This window comes from Atractosteus spatula, chromosome 26 (assembly GCF_055471065.1).
Source record: "Atractosteus spatula isolate fAtrSpa1 chromosome 26, fAtrSpa1.hap1, whole genome shotgun sequence".
NCBI lineage: Eukaryota > Metazoa > Chordata > Actinopteri > Semionotiformes > Lepisosteidae > Atractosteus > Atractosteus spatula.
In genome coordinates this window covers 6,817,834-6,831,802 of record NC_142731.1, presented here as the reverse complement: position 1 = coordinate 6,831,802, position 13,969 = coordinate 6,817,834, and the positions used below count along the sequence as shown (strand labels likewise).

Here is a 13,969-nt window from a genome sequence, read left to right as displayed (position 1 = left end):
GCGCGCTCCAACGTACAGCTCTGGGTCTCTGTCACAGTTGAGATGTGGGTAAGCACACAGCACGTTCAGATCACCCGCCAAACTGAAACTTCCACCTTCTTGAGGGAGACAGCTGAACAAAAGCTGAACTGAACTTTCTTCGAAAGCCTTTTGAGCTTGCGTTCGCTCAGCGATCAAAGACTGAAGCTGATTTTCGCTGAGCTTTCAGACGCTTTGCCTTGCACAAGTTAGTGCTCCTTTTCAGTTTCTTTCAAGAGCGGCGCTCATCTGCTGTACCCAGGGCAGACGCAGTTAAGTTACCGCTGTGTGAGTGCCTGCGCTGGGCGTGCAAGTGTTTGTGTGCCCCATCACTGATCACTGCTGTGAATGCAGAGATGTGGGCCACATCTGATCTCCAGTCACCAAGCTGCTCAGGACTTTTTCTCACCTGCTTCATGCCCGTCTAAATCAAAACCCGACTCAGGACATCAGCATGGTGTGCCAAAAGGCAGCAGTGACAGTGACTTCAGCAAACACCTATCAGGTTCCTGTCTGCCAGGCTGCTCCTATTACAATTCTCTAGCTGAGCTTTCTGAAAGACTCGGCTTTATCTGTTTGTCCCCTTTCCCCCCTCCTCCAGCATCGAGCTGTCCTTCTATACCACGAGGTCTGGGGACAAGGAAGCCAAGCGTGCGAACAGACACAAAACAAAGAAAAAAAGGTGGAATATTAAAACTCAGTATTGAAGTACAAGGTAGCAAAACACATTTGCAGCAGAGATGCAACAAATCAGAAAAAGGAGTCTCTTAGGTGTGTCCGTCTCTTAGGGGTGTCCGTGCCTGAGTGCGCCTGTAAGTAAAAGCCTCAGTGCGTTCCTGTCTCTTTCCAGAGCGTGCCTGTGTCTGTCTGACTGAGCATTGCAGCTGCATGGGTGAGTGTGTGTAAGCAGAGGCCTTTACAGGTCAGAAAGTGGTTAGGTTCACAGGTTCCGGTGTTTACAGAGAGAGCAGGAAATGTTTGTCCTGGGAAGGGAAGGAACCTGTCCAACCCTCCTGGTAAACAGCAGGAGACTCCTGACAGACACGCTCACCTCCGCCACGGCTCTGACAGACACTGAAGGCACACATAGCAGGGGCCAGCCCTGCACTGCCCCTCTTAAGAGATCTGCCATCACACCCTGGCCTGGCACCAGCCTGCAAACCTGCTCTGCAGAAAACTGACATTGCTACTGTGGACAGATCCAACTTCTGGACATGAAATAGAAGGATAACCTTCTCTTGAACCTTGAATAACCTCTGCAGGCAGGTAGCTGCTGTAAGATCAGACAGGGGTAGCAATGCATCAGGCGAAACTAAATATCCACGGCAAAGAACGTCCCCTTGCACTTGATCGTGCCCGTTTTGAAGTTTTACGTTTCACTTGCTTGTCTTTCTTAAAGAAGATCCGAGTTCTGCAGCTGTCAGCTGTTTTTTCCACAAGGCCACTCTCTCGCTGCTCTCTGTGCTCTGAGATCCTTGCTGCCCTGCCCAGGCTGGGCCCAGTCTCAGAGTTAGCTGCCTGTGCAACGGACTCTCGGAGTATTCCCCACGTGCGTCCCGGCTCCTAGATCCAAGCCCCTCCTGGCTCGCAGGAGACGAGATATGCTTATCAAAAAGGGAAAGCAAAGGCACAGCCTGGGCACCCGAGCGGTGGGCAACGAGCTCTTGCCAAGACAGCTGCAGGAAAAAGCCTGAACAGAGCGTATGCATGCAACAGACAGGCACAAAACTCACAAAAGCTGCTGTCAGCAGCAGCAGGCATGGGGTGTGTGAAGAATCCCACAGCATTAAAGAGACACCACACTGTCAAATTACAAAGAGCTTCACCCAAACAGGAGGGCACTTCTGCAACTGTCCAGGGAAGTTCTCAAAGTCCTATTTCAATCACCTCGCTGGGCATTAAGACGGGAAGAGAATCCGAAGAACAGAACCGCGAGACGACATACACAAGGAGAGCTGGAAAAAGTCTCCCACATCCATTCCTGACACATTAGTCAGTTAGGAATACAGACCTGTTTCGAAAGCCTCTGCGTATATCAAATGTCAGATTAACCCATTACTGCTTTATACTGCCACATGGAAAGCAACCAACAACAACACAAGAAACTCTGTTGATCTGGAAAACACGAGCAGTGGTGATGCACAGCAGCAGCCTTCTGTATAAAACAATGCAACCGCGGGGCTATCAGATCTTTCCAAGACATCCCTCATGTACTCCCGACACGACCCATCTTATCTTAAAGAAACAGAACTATGAAACTTGGCACCTGAGAGGTAACAAAACTCCAGCAATGGGGAAGAGGACAAAATAAATGACTGGGTCTTTGTGCTTTGCCATAAAAATAGCACAGGTCTGTCAGCGCGAATGTATTTACATCTGTGCTGAAACATCTCAGAGAGCATCTCAAAGTGCGAGCTGCACACATTCACAGCTCGACCTGCTGCAGTTTTGTGGGCTGTGGTGGGGTGCAGATAAAAAAAACCAACAATCAAGATTTCAAAGACTGAAAATCTTAGCCATTTTGGGGGTACCAGGGGGTTTCATCAACAAAGGTGCTCTGGTCCAGATGCTATTGGAGAAGCCCAGGGTCTGCCAGCAGAGTGGACTATGGAAGTGGCAGGGTTGGGAGTACTTTGTTTAGTTGCGATATTCTCTCCTTGCTATACAGCAGAGACCCCTCTTTCTGACAGGGATTCCTGCACATGGACAGGAATCCTCCGGCTCCGACAGCTTGCATTTCCAGAGGGAAGCCTGCGCAGGTCTCAGCCTTCCCCATGGTGACACAGGGACTGGAAACTGGGAAGATAACCTGCAGTTCCGGACAAGGGAGGGACAGGCATGGGAGGGGGAGGGAGAGGCTAGGGCATTAAAAAGATTCCGAATTCCAAGCTTTTTTTTTTCCTTCTGCAATAACTTTTTTTGTAGCACAAAGTCCGCAGCGTGCACTGACAGAACCTGCAGGGCTGCAAGCACATCGTTCGCACCATCAGCCGCTCTGGAAAGCAAAAGCTCTATAACTCGCTGTGTCTTTAGCATGTTATCTGCTGGAGTCTTACTTGCGACACAATGAAGTTGAAAGTAAATGCAGTCTTTCTTTTAAAAAAAAAGTGAACTAAATACCACAGGAAAGACTTTAAAGCTGCAGGAATGAGCCATGAGCTGTGCTGGGCTTGTGAGTGCCAGTACCTGCAGTCTCATCTCCTCTTGGCACCGTGCCCTCCTCATCGCCAGCTGTGAACCGAAACAGCCAAGACACACACTTCAACATGATCCGTCTTTACGGACAATAGGCTTTAGAACCGCAGTGACAGGAGCCATCCATTCTGGAAAACGGGTCCTATTGCTACTGCAGTAGCAGAGACTTGGCACTCAACAGACCCCATCTTCCCCAGAACCAGCAGGCCGAGCAGTCTGCCTTCCTTGCCCCCGCCTGAGTGCACAGCTCTGCCAAAGGGAAAAGGCCATGGGAGTCACCTCGCCGGAGCTGGGCAGGCGCTAAGGTGCATTTCAAAGAGTCATTCCCCTCCCTGGTGCCGCAACAAACCCCACGTGCATTTCAGTGTGTGAGCCGTCCACTGCCATTCTGCAGGAGTGTCCAGAGAACCTTTCACCAGACCGGGGCCCAGTCAGTGCTTTCTGCACTCTTACTTCCCCACTGCACCTTCTGTGAAGGGAAGCTTTCTCTCTCATATCATGATTGCGAAACACCCTGTTTAATGAAGAACAAAGAGTAGGAAGGGATTTGAGCGTTTGCAGACGGAGCACTTAAAAAAGAAATTAACAATGACTGGATTTTGTGTAATCTGCTGTTCCAAACTATTCCCTCTGATGCATACTGGCATTAATGAAAGCTTCTGTATTGAGGACACTGCTGAAGGCTGTATGCAGTCCCCCTTATTTATCAACACAGCTGAGATGGTGCTTTCATGTTGAAAATTATCTAAACACAGGAAGATGAAAGCCAACTCCTACACAGCACTGGAGGAACAGTATCACGGAGGGCACACCAGGACAGCACAGCTGCCACATGGTGGAGGCGGGGGGGTTTGGGGAGACCAGCACAGAAATGCAATTTTGTGGTAGACCAGCTCCATGGTACCACATCATCACCTTGATCACGCACTAGTAACAACAGGAACAATAAATACGTAGCAGTGAGAAAAAACAAGATGGTGGACCATGCAAAAAGTGCATAGTGCAGATGTGCACTAAGCCTGAGGCATTGCAGTTAGCAGCTGAGGATGTGTACTGCAGTGGGATAGAAGCTTCTTCAGTCTATCCTGGCAAGCAACGGGTGCAATGCAGGCTACACCCTTGACGGGATGCCAGTCCATCACAAGGCAACTTAAGTGAAAACAAGTCTAGGACAGCCCAGAAAATCAATAAGCACGTTTCCACAGCGGGACAGACGACTGAGTTGCCACTCAGGGAAACGGACAATAAAAGCAGAAGCTCACACAAAAGAGAAGAACTCTTAAGCTTACAGGGTGGGGTCCCCTAAGCAGTGTTCTCTGTTAAAGCAGGTACTCTCATTGTGTACACAGACCAGCAGTAAATTCTGAACGAGTTCAAGTTGAGGCCGTTTTGGACCGCAGTACAACATTATCAAGAACTTAGCCAACTATTGCTTGGTATCCTTACATAAGTCTGTCTTGTGTAAAACGATCCAGCAGAGTGGATTAGAATTCCACAGTTTGAAGAGGAGCTCGATTCCTAGTGTCAATAGCCACACTAGGCGTTTGTAGAGCTGCTCTATGACTTAGCAAAGCAGGCAAGAACAAAGCTGTATGGATCAGCAAGGAAATTCACAGAAAGGCTCCACACTGGCGGAGCTTGGCCAACACTAAATCTGTGATCACTTCAGCTGGGATTTAGACAGGTCTGGCTTGTCTTGTTTAGAATTCTTTAAAACAATAGAAGACATTTAAAAGACATGAGAAAATGTTTTTGCTTTGCTTGATGGAAGCGTGCACAGATGAAATATTCACAACGTCCCGATTTGAGAAAGTGAAGCCGTCTCCTCGCTGTCTGGGAAACAAGGCTCGCTGGATGTGACCAGGCACACATCTGCGTGACAAACGGCAATTATTAGATCCCTGGGAGAAAGCGTATGTGGTCTAAGTTGTACCAACCCAGCCTGCAGTCATAAAGAGCAACAATCGAAACCTTGTTTTGTGAACCTCCAGCACAGAGTCGTGTCACACACAGGGTCACTGCACGCTTATTATGGCTGCGATTGCTCATACCGGTCTCAGCAGCACCTCCGGTGGTACTCCACGTCCAGGCGTGGCAATTCTGAAACCCACCTGCCCCACAAAACACCAGCTCACACTTCCTCCACAGTTCAGGGGCCTCACATCGGAAGGAAAAAAAAAAACTAGAGCAGATCCCTTTTTTAACTGCTCAGGAAAACGAATGTAAATTTCATTTAGATAACGTGTCCCTAAATTCCAGTCATTTCTCAGAGGAGCCTGTGTAACATTCAATCATTAATAATACTTGATCATCTAATTAGTAGAATGCCAGACCCCACTGTCCTGGTTTAGAAAGAGGACAAATAAGTAATACCCTCAGGAGGCAAATGAGGAGAAAATAGCGCTGGTTTCCATCAGAACCAGGAACGTTGCATTGCCAAAACTCAACATTTTTTACTGAAAAAAAAACTTCTTACTTTGCAAAGCTTTGAAAGATAGTCCAAAGCACACAGCTTTGCCTTAGCCATATAAAAGCCTTTTGATGGATTTCTGAATCGATTTTCTTTTGAGGTAAGGTGTTGTTTCTGAGACTTTGCATCAAGACTTCCATTAGGCTTGGGTATATCAGAGTTCATACATCTCATCATTTTGTCATCAAATATCATTGATTTTTAACAAAATATCAGATTCACTAAAACATACTTTGTGCAACACAAATGTTTTTTTCAGCCCGTATCACTGGAAAAACAATGTACACCACAAATAACCATGTTAATTCAAATTTCACAGGTTGCAGGCAAACACTCGATAACCAGGAGTATATTACTGAGATGCAACATATTGTGACCCCGAAACCTCTGGATTGGACTCCACGCTTTAAGAAAAACAAGACTTTTACTCGACCCCCTAGCAAATATCTGATCATACACGACTGCTTCACTCATGGAGTGGGCTCTGCCTGTTACAGAGTATCAGCATTAACCAGGCTGCACAGTGACTGGATGAACTCCTCAATAGTCACCTCTGTCCTGTCCTGGACAATTTGGCAGCGACATTTAAGTCAGAGGATGAGCCAGTGAAGGATTCTGCTCTCTCGCTGCACAACGCCACTGAAGAGCACGTAAGACTGGGATTTTGCCTTCTAACTGAAGCCTTTGTTATGTCATAATGGACCTAGATTCTCAGTGCATGCTGTTCTCATGCTGCTGAAGCTGTTTTAGCATCCTTCTCGAGAAAGGAAGGCATTGTTGTACCTGATGAAGACAGCAGGCTTGTTTAAATGAACTGACTACCAAAAAAAAAAAAGAGCTATAGTGTCAAGTGGCTTCTCTTCTGCAAGCATTTTCACAACGGGCCTGGGTGAGCACAAGTCTGCACAGCAATACTTCCTCTGAATGATTCATGTTATTAAGCCAATTTTCTTCATGCATTTCAAACAGGAGCTGGCGGGTGGAGAGGTGGTGGAGGGGAAGAGCTAGATTACGTGATAAAGTAGAAGGCCACGAGGCCAGATACTCGGAAAGAGAAACGTTCCAAACCAGGACTGGGCCGATCTCGACAGCCGGTCTGTTTGAGATCTCCCTCCCGGAGCTGCCCGAGATACACTGGGCTCATGTCCCCTCCCGTCACCTGCACCTGCAGCTTCCCACATAAACAAGCCCTATCCCAAGCAGTATCCTTCCACGCCTGTTGTCTCCTCTGCCCGCTGAAGGTTTTGCTGTTTGCTCTTGTTCCAAAGCCAGAACTCTGGGTAGCAGCGGCACACAGGGCTCTTCACAGGCTTTTATACAGAATAAGGGCCTGCTTATTAACTGTCTTGTTCATCAGCCCACAGCACAGAGAATCTGAGACATATGGCAAATTCTTTTGGCCCACTTTCCAACTGAAAAGGCCAGGGGCGGACTGCAAGCCTGTTATAAAGTTGGAACTTGTACAGTATCTTGCACCAGACATATCCGGTGGATTTTTGATTTGGTGCAGAGGAAAGAGGACAGGGAATTGTCCTTTCACAAGCTCACACAACCCCGTACGGAAGAGTGCCTTAGTTTTGTAGAGCACAGAAAAGAGATCACCTGACCTGAGCATTACAAAGACTTTTACCCGCAGCACGGTAATTAGGATATAGGCTGGTACTTACTGGCAGGAGACGGGGTGCTGTATCCGCTGACTGGCAGACCCGGGAGTGAGGGAGGAGAGAGCCCCCCCAGGACATGGGGGAAGAAATAGGAATAGTGTGCCATCGGGTAGCCATTGACGTGGGCACCCAGTGCAGGCGTGGGGCAGGAGTTGCTGCTGCTTGACATGACTGTGCAGAGCACACCCCCTTATCCACTACAGGGGGGTGGGGGGGTGCAGCACAACACAAATTACTGCCCCCCCAGTAAAACACAACAGCGAACAGAACGTTTAAAAAGTACTTCAAGACGTCTGCGTCAAATTTTATCTCCCCATAAAAGTGGCGAGAGACAATGGGAGTCAGGCGAATGAAACCTTCAAAGCAGAATTTCCATTTTCTGGAAAAAAAAAAGCTGCAAGTCAGTTAGGAATGAAAAAAACCGAGGCAGTTCGTGTGCGTGTCTACACCATGTTGTGCCCACTGGACGTTCGGCAGAGCAGGCAGATATTAACACTATTGACAGTAATCCTTCAGCAAGTGGAGCAGCAGATGTCAATTGTGGAGAAAATACTCCCGTGTGCTTTCAGACCACAAAAGTGAAGTCCTGACTGAGAGAGAACAAAGAACTTTTTAAAAAAAAGTCACGGAATTTAACTCCCCCTTCACAGTCGTTTCCTGAAACCAGCTTTTAGGAGGTTCTGTGCACAATGGTACTCTGATGGGAAATGGGAACCTTCAGTTTCAGTACACGACGGCGTGGCAGGCTGTCCTGCTCTGTGTTCCACAGCTCCAGTCGGCAGGCAGGGTCCCAGTCTGGCAGGGGGTCTGTGTGATCACATCGCGCTGCGCTCGTCCTCGTGCCGGCCCCACGACTGGCCCTGCAGGACAGACAGAGTGGGAAGAGAGTGAGCACACTGGTGCCCCAAACGCACCGCGACCCGCAGGAGCTGCACGGCCAGTTTCCTTTGCATGCAACGCAATAAAATAGCAATCATTTTAAACACCGCAAGAACCGCAGAACTTTGAAAGATACCGTTTGTTGTGATACTTTACTCAAAGACCCGGCGACCCGAAATTCCAGCTTGGCAAAACGGCAAGCTTTTAAATATTAAAACAGGAATCAAGATATCAATTGCTGTTTAAAAAGTGTTAAAATACACACACGAAACTAGAAAGAGGAACATGGCACAAGTGGAAATGATATCGAAGGAGGACATGCTCTTTATTTGTGATGGCACTGTGCTTGCTAGAGTCCTTTCCTCAGGACACAACACGTACACGCTCTCTCAAAGCTCAACGGGAAGGCTGACACACTCTGTGGATGTCCCAGCAGCACTGTGGGTCGTTCCACAGAGAACAGAGGCAATGCGCAGGCAGACTGTAGGCCATTTCCTGAGACAAGGCCACTGGGACCACAGAGACGTCAGCCTCCCAGCCTGCACTGGGAGGCACACAGGGGCACCAAGCCACAGTGGCAGTCTGCAGAGACACCCTTGTGGCTTTGGAGGTAGTCTGCTGCCCTTTTCCAAGTTCCCTTTCTGGCGGAAAGCTCCTCCTCTTCCTACCAGCTCATGCACACGCACTGCTGCACGAGCAAGAGGGCTTGCAGCTTCAGGCCTCAGTCCTCTGCCCCTCTCGGCACCGGCCAGCCCTCGCGCCTCGGCGCTGGCTGCAGGAAAAAGGCCAGCGACAGCAGCAGAGGACCTGCTCTTCCCCCTCTGTAAAGCACGCAGAGGAAGGATGTTCGTAAAAACACAGCGATTGCGCTGCTTGTAAACACATGCTCCTGACACCTCCGTAGCACAGATTAACTTCAGTGTAATCTGACACTTGCCCAATATGATCTGCTACATTAACGCTTTTTAAACTACTCCCTAAAACGTGTTCATTTTGGTTGCAGATTGTTAGCGCTCACAGCAAGTTTTTGGGTAGCCAGCCAGGTTGATCCATCAAGAAATGATCTCCTGATCAGTGATCTGTTTGCAACCACAGAAGCGAAATGGGCCAAATGATGTGACCTTCTTCATACCATCTTGTGAAAAGGTGTCCAGTCAAATACAGACTTCAATTAAAAGGGGGAGTGCTGTAAACAAAACAAGAAATCGAATGCTTCAAAGGGCACACTTCAAATGACGAAGATTTCACTGCACAGGAGGTCTTCTGATTCCCCATGAAAAAAATAATTCTGCTTTGTAAAACAAGAGAAGAAAAATGCTACTTCTAGTTACTCTGTCTTAATCCTCTCTGCAGGAAGCAACACCTTCAAGACAGCCTGGTCCGCACTGCGATTAATCTTGCAGGAATTAATGGCAGCAGGGATAGCTGTTTATCTAAAATAAATGAATGGTTTCATAAACTCCATGGACAAACACTATTTTATTTACCGTTGTGGACAAGGACAGGAAGAGGAGCTTCAAATCAAACCAGGTTTGCTGATAAATCAGCTTGGTCCTACCCGTGTGATGTCACGTTGTTACCTTACCTTAAAGGCTTTTAGTTTATGTCCACAGGTGATATTCACATACCAGCATTTGCGAAAACACAGTGGAAACTTGTGCCCACAATTATCATCAGCTCTTCAGCTGCCTCTTTTATCAAGATTGTCTTGGACTTCTTTCCCTGCAACAGGGACACCGATCGGAAGACTTCCTGCTTTAAAAAGTATTTTTTTGCGGAATGACCCCCATGCTACAACAGTAACTCCGCTGGGCTGGAGAGGGTCAGACAGGATCTGGGGTGTGTTCACCAGTAAATCTGTCCATCAGAGAGTAAATATGGATCTGTCAGAGGGGATTACCTATCAGAGCACAAGAGTTGCACTTTCAGGAATTTCTCTTCCGGCACCGTGCCCTGCTGAAGTCCAGCAGACCAGATCAGAGCGTCCTGCAGTGCTGCAGGTAGAGCAGCAGGTTTGGCGAAGACTGAGGTGGACAATAAGGGGCCTGTGTGCACAGTGATTCTGGGAAGTGAGAATCAGCTCAGAGCACTTTGCCAGTTTTGAGTCTGCTGCAGGCACACATCCAGGGCAGGGCACAGAGCTCACAGACTGCTTTTGTCACCAGCACTCTTCAAGCACAGGCAGGGAAACACTCTTCTCTGATTATTGACTGACCTGCTGCTATAGACCCTCAGCAATCTAATGTGTAAATTCATCTGATGTTAATTACAACTCTATAATAGAGTTGATTCTGGCTGTTTGTAGAGATGTGGATTTCTACAGACTGTGTCTATATGCTGAGTTTTATAAACTTTTTATAAAAGTATGCTTTACATTTACCTTTTTACATAATAAACAAAAAAGAAGGCTATGGTGACTGTGTGTATTTTTAGACACCTGATCATTCCAGTAGGTTGCAGTTGTAATGAAGTGTTTTATCTAAAATTGATCCCGAATACAACTGAAGTGAAGCTGCAGGCTTGCAGATGCTCATCATGTCCTAGTCATTATAACATTAATATACTAGCTTTATTTTGAAAAAATAAAACACAGATTAATTTATTGGCATAATCATCTTGCATAAAGTTTTCTGAATCTCAGCTAATCAATACCAGACGTTCTGTAAGAAACCATATTCATTTCCCAGTCTCTCCAACATGAGTAATAACGTCATGACTGGCATGAAAAACCATGTTGTTCCCCATCGCAGCCTGGGATGTTAAAGTACCGTTTCTGCAGAGTAAAGGATTGCATAACAGCACAGTAGCTGGCAGGAGCACCTCCCTGTCTCCTTTCAGTGGCATTCAGCACTGAGCGAAAATCTGCGATTACAATGCAGCCACTCGACGCAAGCAGGGCACTTACAATTTATCAACCGTTAATGAATCTTTCAGAGCAGATAAGCGCAGGGAGTGGAGTGCTGTACCGGTGGCAGTGAGGTTCTGGAACAGCGTGTACTCAGAGAGAGACCTCTGTGATTATACGCAAGGTGAACAGGCTCCTAATCAGGAACGCAAGTCCTCTGTTCTCCAGCGTGCACTGCTCACATCATCCCAAGACAGGAGGTCAGTCTTGAGAACAAGCTCACTCCTTCTCACTTTATTTTCTGGTGGAGCCATTACCTCATGAGAAACACAGCATGCATTGCCTAACCTTCCAGTCTGACTGCCAGGAAGATAATGCCTCTTTTCTTCTTCGGTAATGACATTGCTTAAGTGCGTTCAAAACAAACAAGGAAACCGCACTCAGGAAGCTGCTGCAGGTTGGATGTAGTTCAGCATCACTCTTTAGGCAGCTGCAAGAGAAGCATGAGGTACCGTTCAGAGACCAAGCGCCCTGCTTACAGACGAGGGACGTTCTGTGGACAGCTGCCGGCTCAGGCGCTCTCGAAGACATTTCTCTGGTCTCGCCGTTGCTCGAGAAGAGTGGAAGGTGGGCCACAGCAAGAGACAGACAGTCTCCGCAGACTTGTGCTGTGCTTTAATTAAATCTTTACTGAGTCCATATAACATCTCTTTCTGAAGCGCCAGCAGACGAGATGTTAGTTTAAGTTTCCCCTTCAGAGAAGCTGTATGGTGCCCTGGTGGGGCTGTTAATCAGACAGAGAGCCAGTTTTATGGGGTCAGGGATCTATTAACTGGCTTATTTTTATTGATTGTCTGCAAAGTGCTTCGTAATAGCCTTGGCGTAGAGTGGCCACAGAAGTGTGGTATTGTACTGCACCACTGTGTTAAAAGCCCCCTTCTCTATTAGCTCTGTTTATGTACGCCTCTATCTTTACAGAGCCCAGAGAGGTGGTGGTGGTGAGGGGCGGGGGCGGGGGCTGGGGGGTTGTTGGTTGGGACGTACAAGGAATACAAAGTCTATACAGCCAGGTCATGGTTTCTGACCAGTCCAGGGAAAAAAAAAAAGCTGGCCGCAGAGAGGTCAATGTCAATGACAGCCAGCGGATAGCACCCCCCCATTCCCCCCCGAGAGCCTTTCCACATCAGCTATGTTTCACCACAGCGCAGTAAACGAGTCCCAGGGGGTCCGACGGAAGAAAGCAATTCATTTGGCGGCAGTCAGGAAAGGAAACAGGAGCGGTCTGTATCGCTAACACCGTTCGTGGGTAATGTGCAGCTGAAGTATAGTGCTCTTTCATAAAGGAGGATTTTGACATTCACTCTGTAATCAGAGGGGCAGCAGGAATGGATCCCAGTGAAATGGAAACTAGCTCAGATAATTCATTGTAATGCTTACTGGTCTGAATTCGACTAATGAATTATTAAGCGTGATACTAAGCAGGCTGAACCCCTTGGGTCCTCTCTCTGTTGGGCCATACTTAGCAATTCATTTACAGGCCAGTGTTTACACACATGTTCATCTACGTGTGTGTGTGTGTGTCAGGGGCTCTGTACTCGCGAGTCTTTAGATTAGGGATATCCCATAGGAAAACAAAACACCTTTTAAAGCAGGCTTTGAGAAATCCAAAGTGAAAAGCATCTGGCGTTACTTATTTTCATCTGTCTCTTGATTTAAGGAGCGAGGAGCTGCCCACCAGGCCCCCTCCCTGTCTGAAGAAAGGTGCTCAAGACACTTCCTCTCCACTTCAGTAAAAACACACAACTTCAAAGACTGTACACACAGATAATATATGAGAAGCACTTTGAACTGCGACTCATGTGCAGCCGCACTTATTTGACACTCTCTTTGTAGAATTCGACCCGTTATATCTGCAGCTTGTCGGCTTTCAAAGCATTTTCGACAGTGGCCGCTTTTTTAAAAGCGACGCCCCAAACAAAAGGGACCGTACTGTACAGAGCAGGACCGGAGTCTCGACCGGAGTCCAGCCCGATACGGCACGGCCCAGCGCAAGAGTCTGAAAGGCAGGCTGGCAGCACGAGTGGGGACCGACGGTACAGAGCAATCTGGACAGGCAGCCGCACGAACAGGGAAGGAAGCACTGTGCCAATGCAGTCTAGTAAATATTTATAAGACCCACCAGAGGAGGGCTGTGATATAAATGTTCCTGTCCCACACAGACGCATCTCGCCTCCGGTGGAGCAGAAAAAAAATGAGGAAAACACTCTTTCAACATCAGGGCTCCAGAAAAGTGGCATTTGCAAGACAAGCGCACACAAACAAATAATGCCGCACGCACAGATCATCTTCTGCATCGGCAGGAAAGGCAGGCAGGCTGCCAGGCTGAAACCTGGCCAGCGTAATGTCCTTGTTATGTCAGGACAGTGACTGATCGAGTGAGGCAGGCGCTGCCGGAATCAAGACAAAATGCCGACACACGGTTCTGGGGATCAGATCTTCCGGCTCTTGGGACGTGATGCGAGATGATTCCATTCTGGGTTCAGGTCTGTCCCCCAGAAGGGCGCTCGGCTCTTTCAGAAGCAGGAGCAGATGGAAAAAAACAAGAGGTTATCACCTACACCCTTTCCTGTCACACCGACAAGTCAAAATAATGACTTGAAAGTGTTTGGGTTTTTTAATAAGGTGTGAAGACGATAACAGTATCTGTTATTTCAAAACCTTTTTTTTTTTCCTTTAACATCTTCATTTTTTTTTTAAGGAGGAGGGCTCACACTTTCTGAACGAGCGCTTTGCCTCATTTCTTCATTTCTTGGCGTCGGCCCGATACAAACGTGCAGGGAGGGAGGCTGTGAATTAATACGAACTGACAGCCGGGGCTAAATAATCAAAAAGGTGGCG

General features: G+C 47.7%; 1 protein-coding gene across 3 annotated transcripts in view; it reads right to left on the bottom strand.

Annotated features, from left to right (window-relative positions):
- raraa (retinoic acid receptor, alpha a) overlaps nucleotides 1-13,969 on the bottom strand; it is a 161,113-nt gene that overhangs the window by 82,396 nt on the left and 64,748 nt on the right. For all 3 annotated transcript variants that reach the window (XM_088906129.1, XM_088906128.1, XM_088906132.1), the window contains one exon: nucleotides 7,351-8,207. In XM_088906129.1, the coding sequence (XP_088762255.1) occupies nucleotides 7,351-7,516 (166 nt within the window). In that variant the 5' untranslated portion in view covers nucleotides 7,517-8,207. The remainder of the gene's footprint in view (nucleotides 1-7,350; nucleotides 8,208-13,969) is intronic.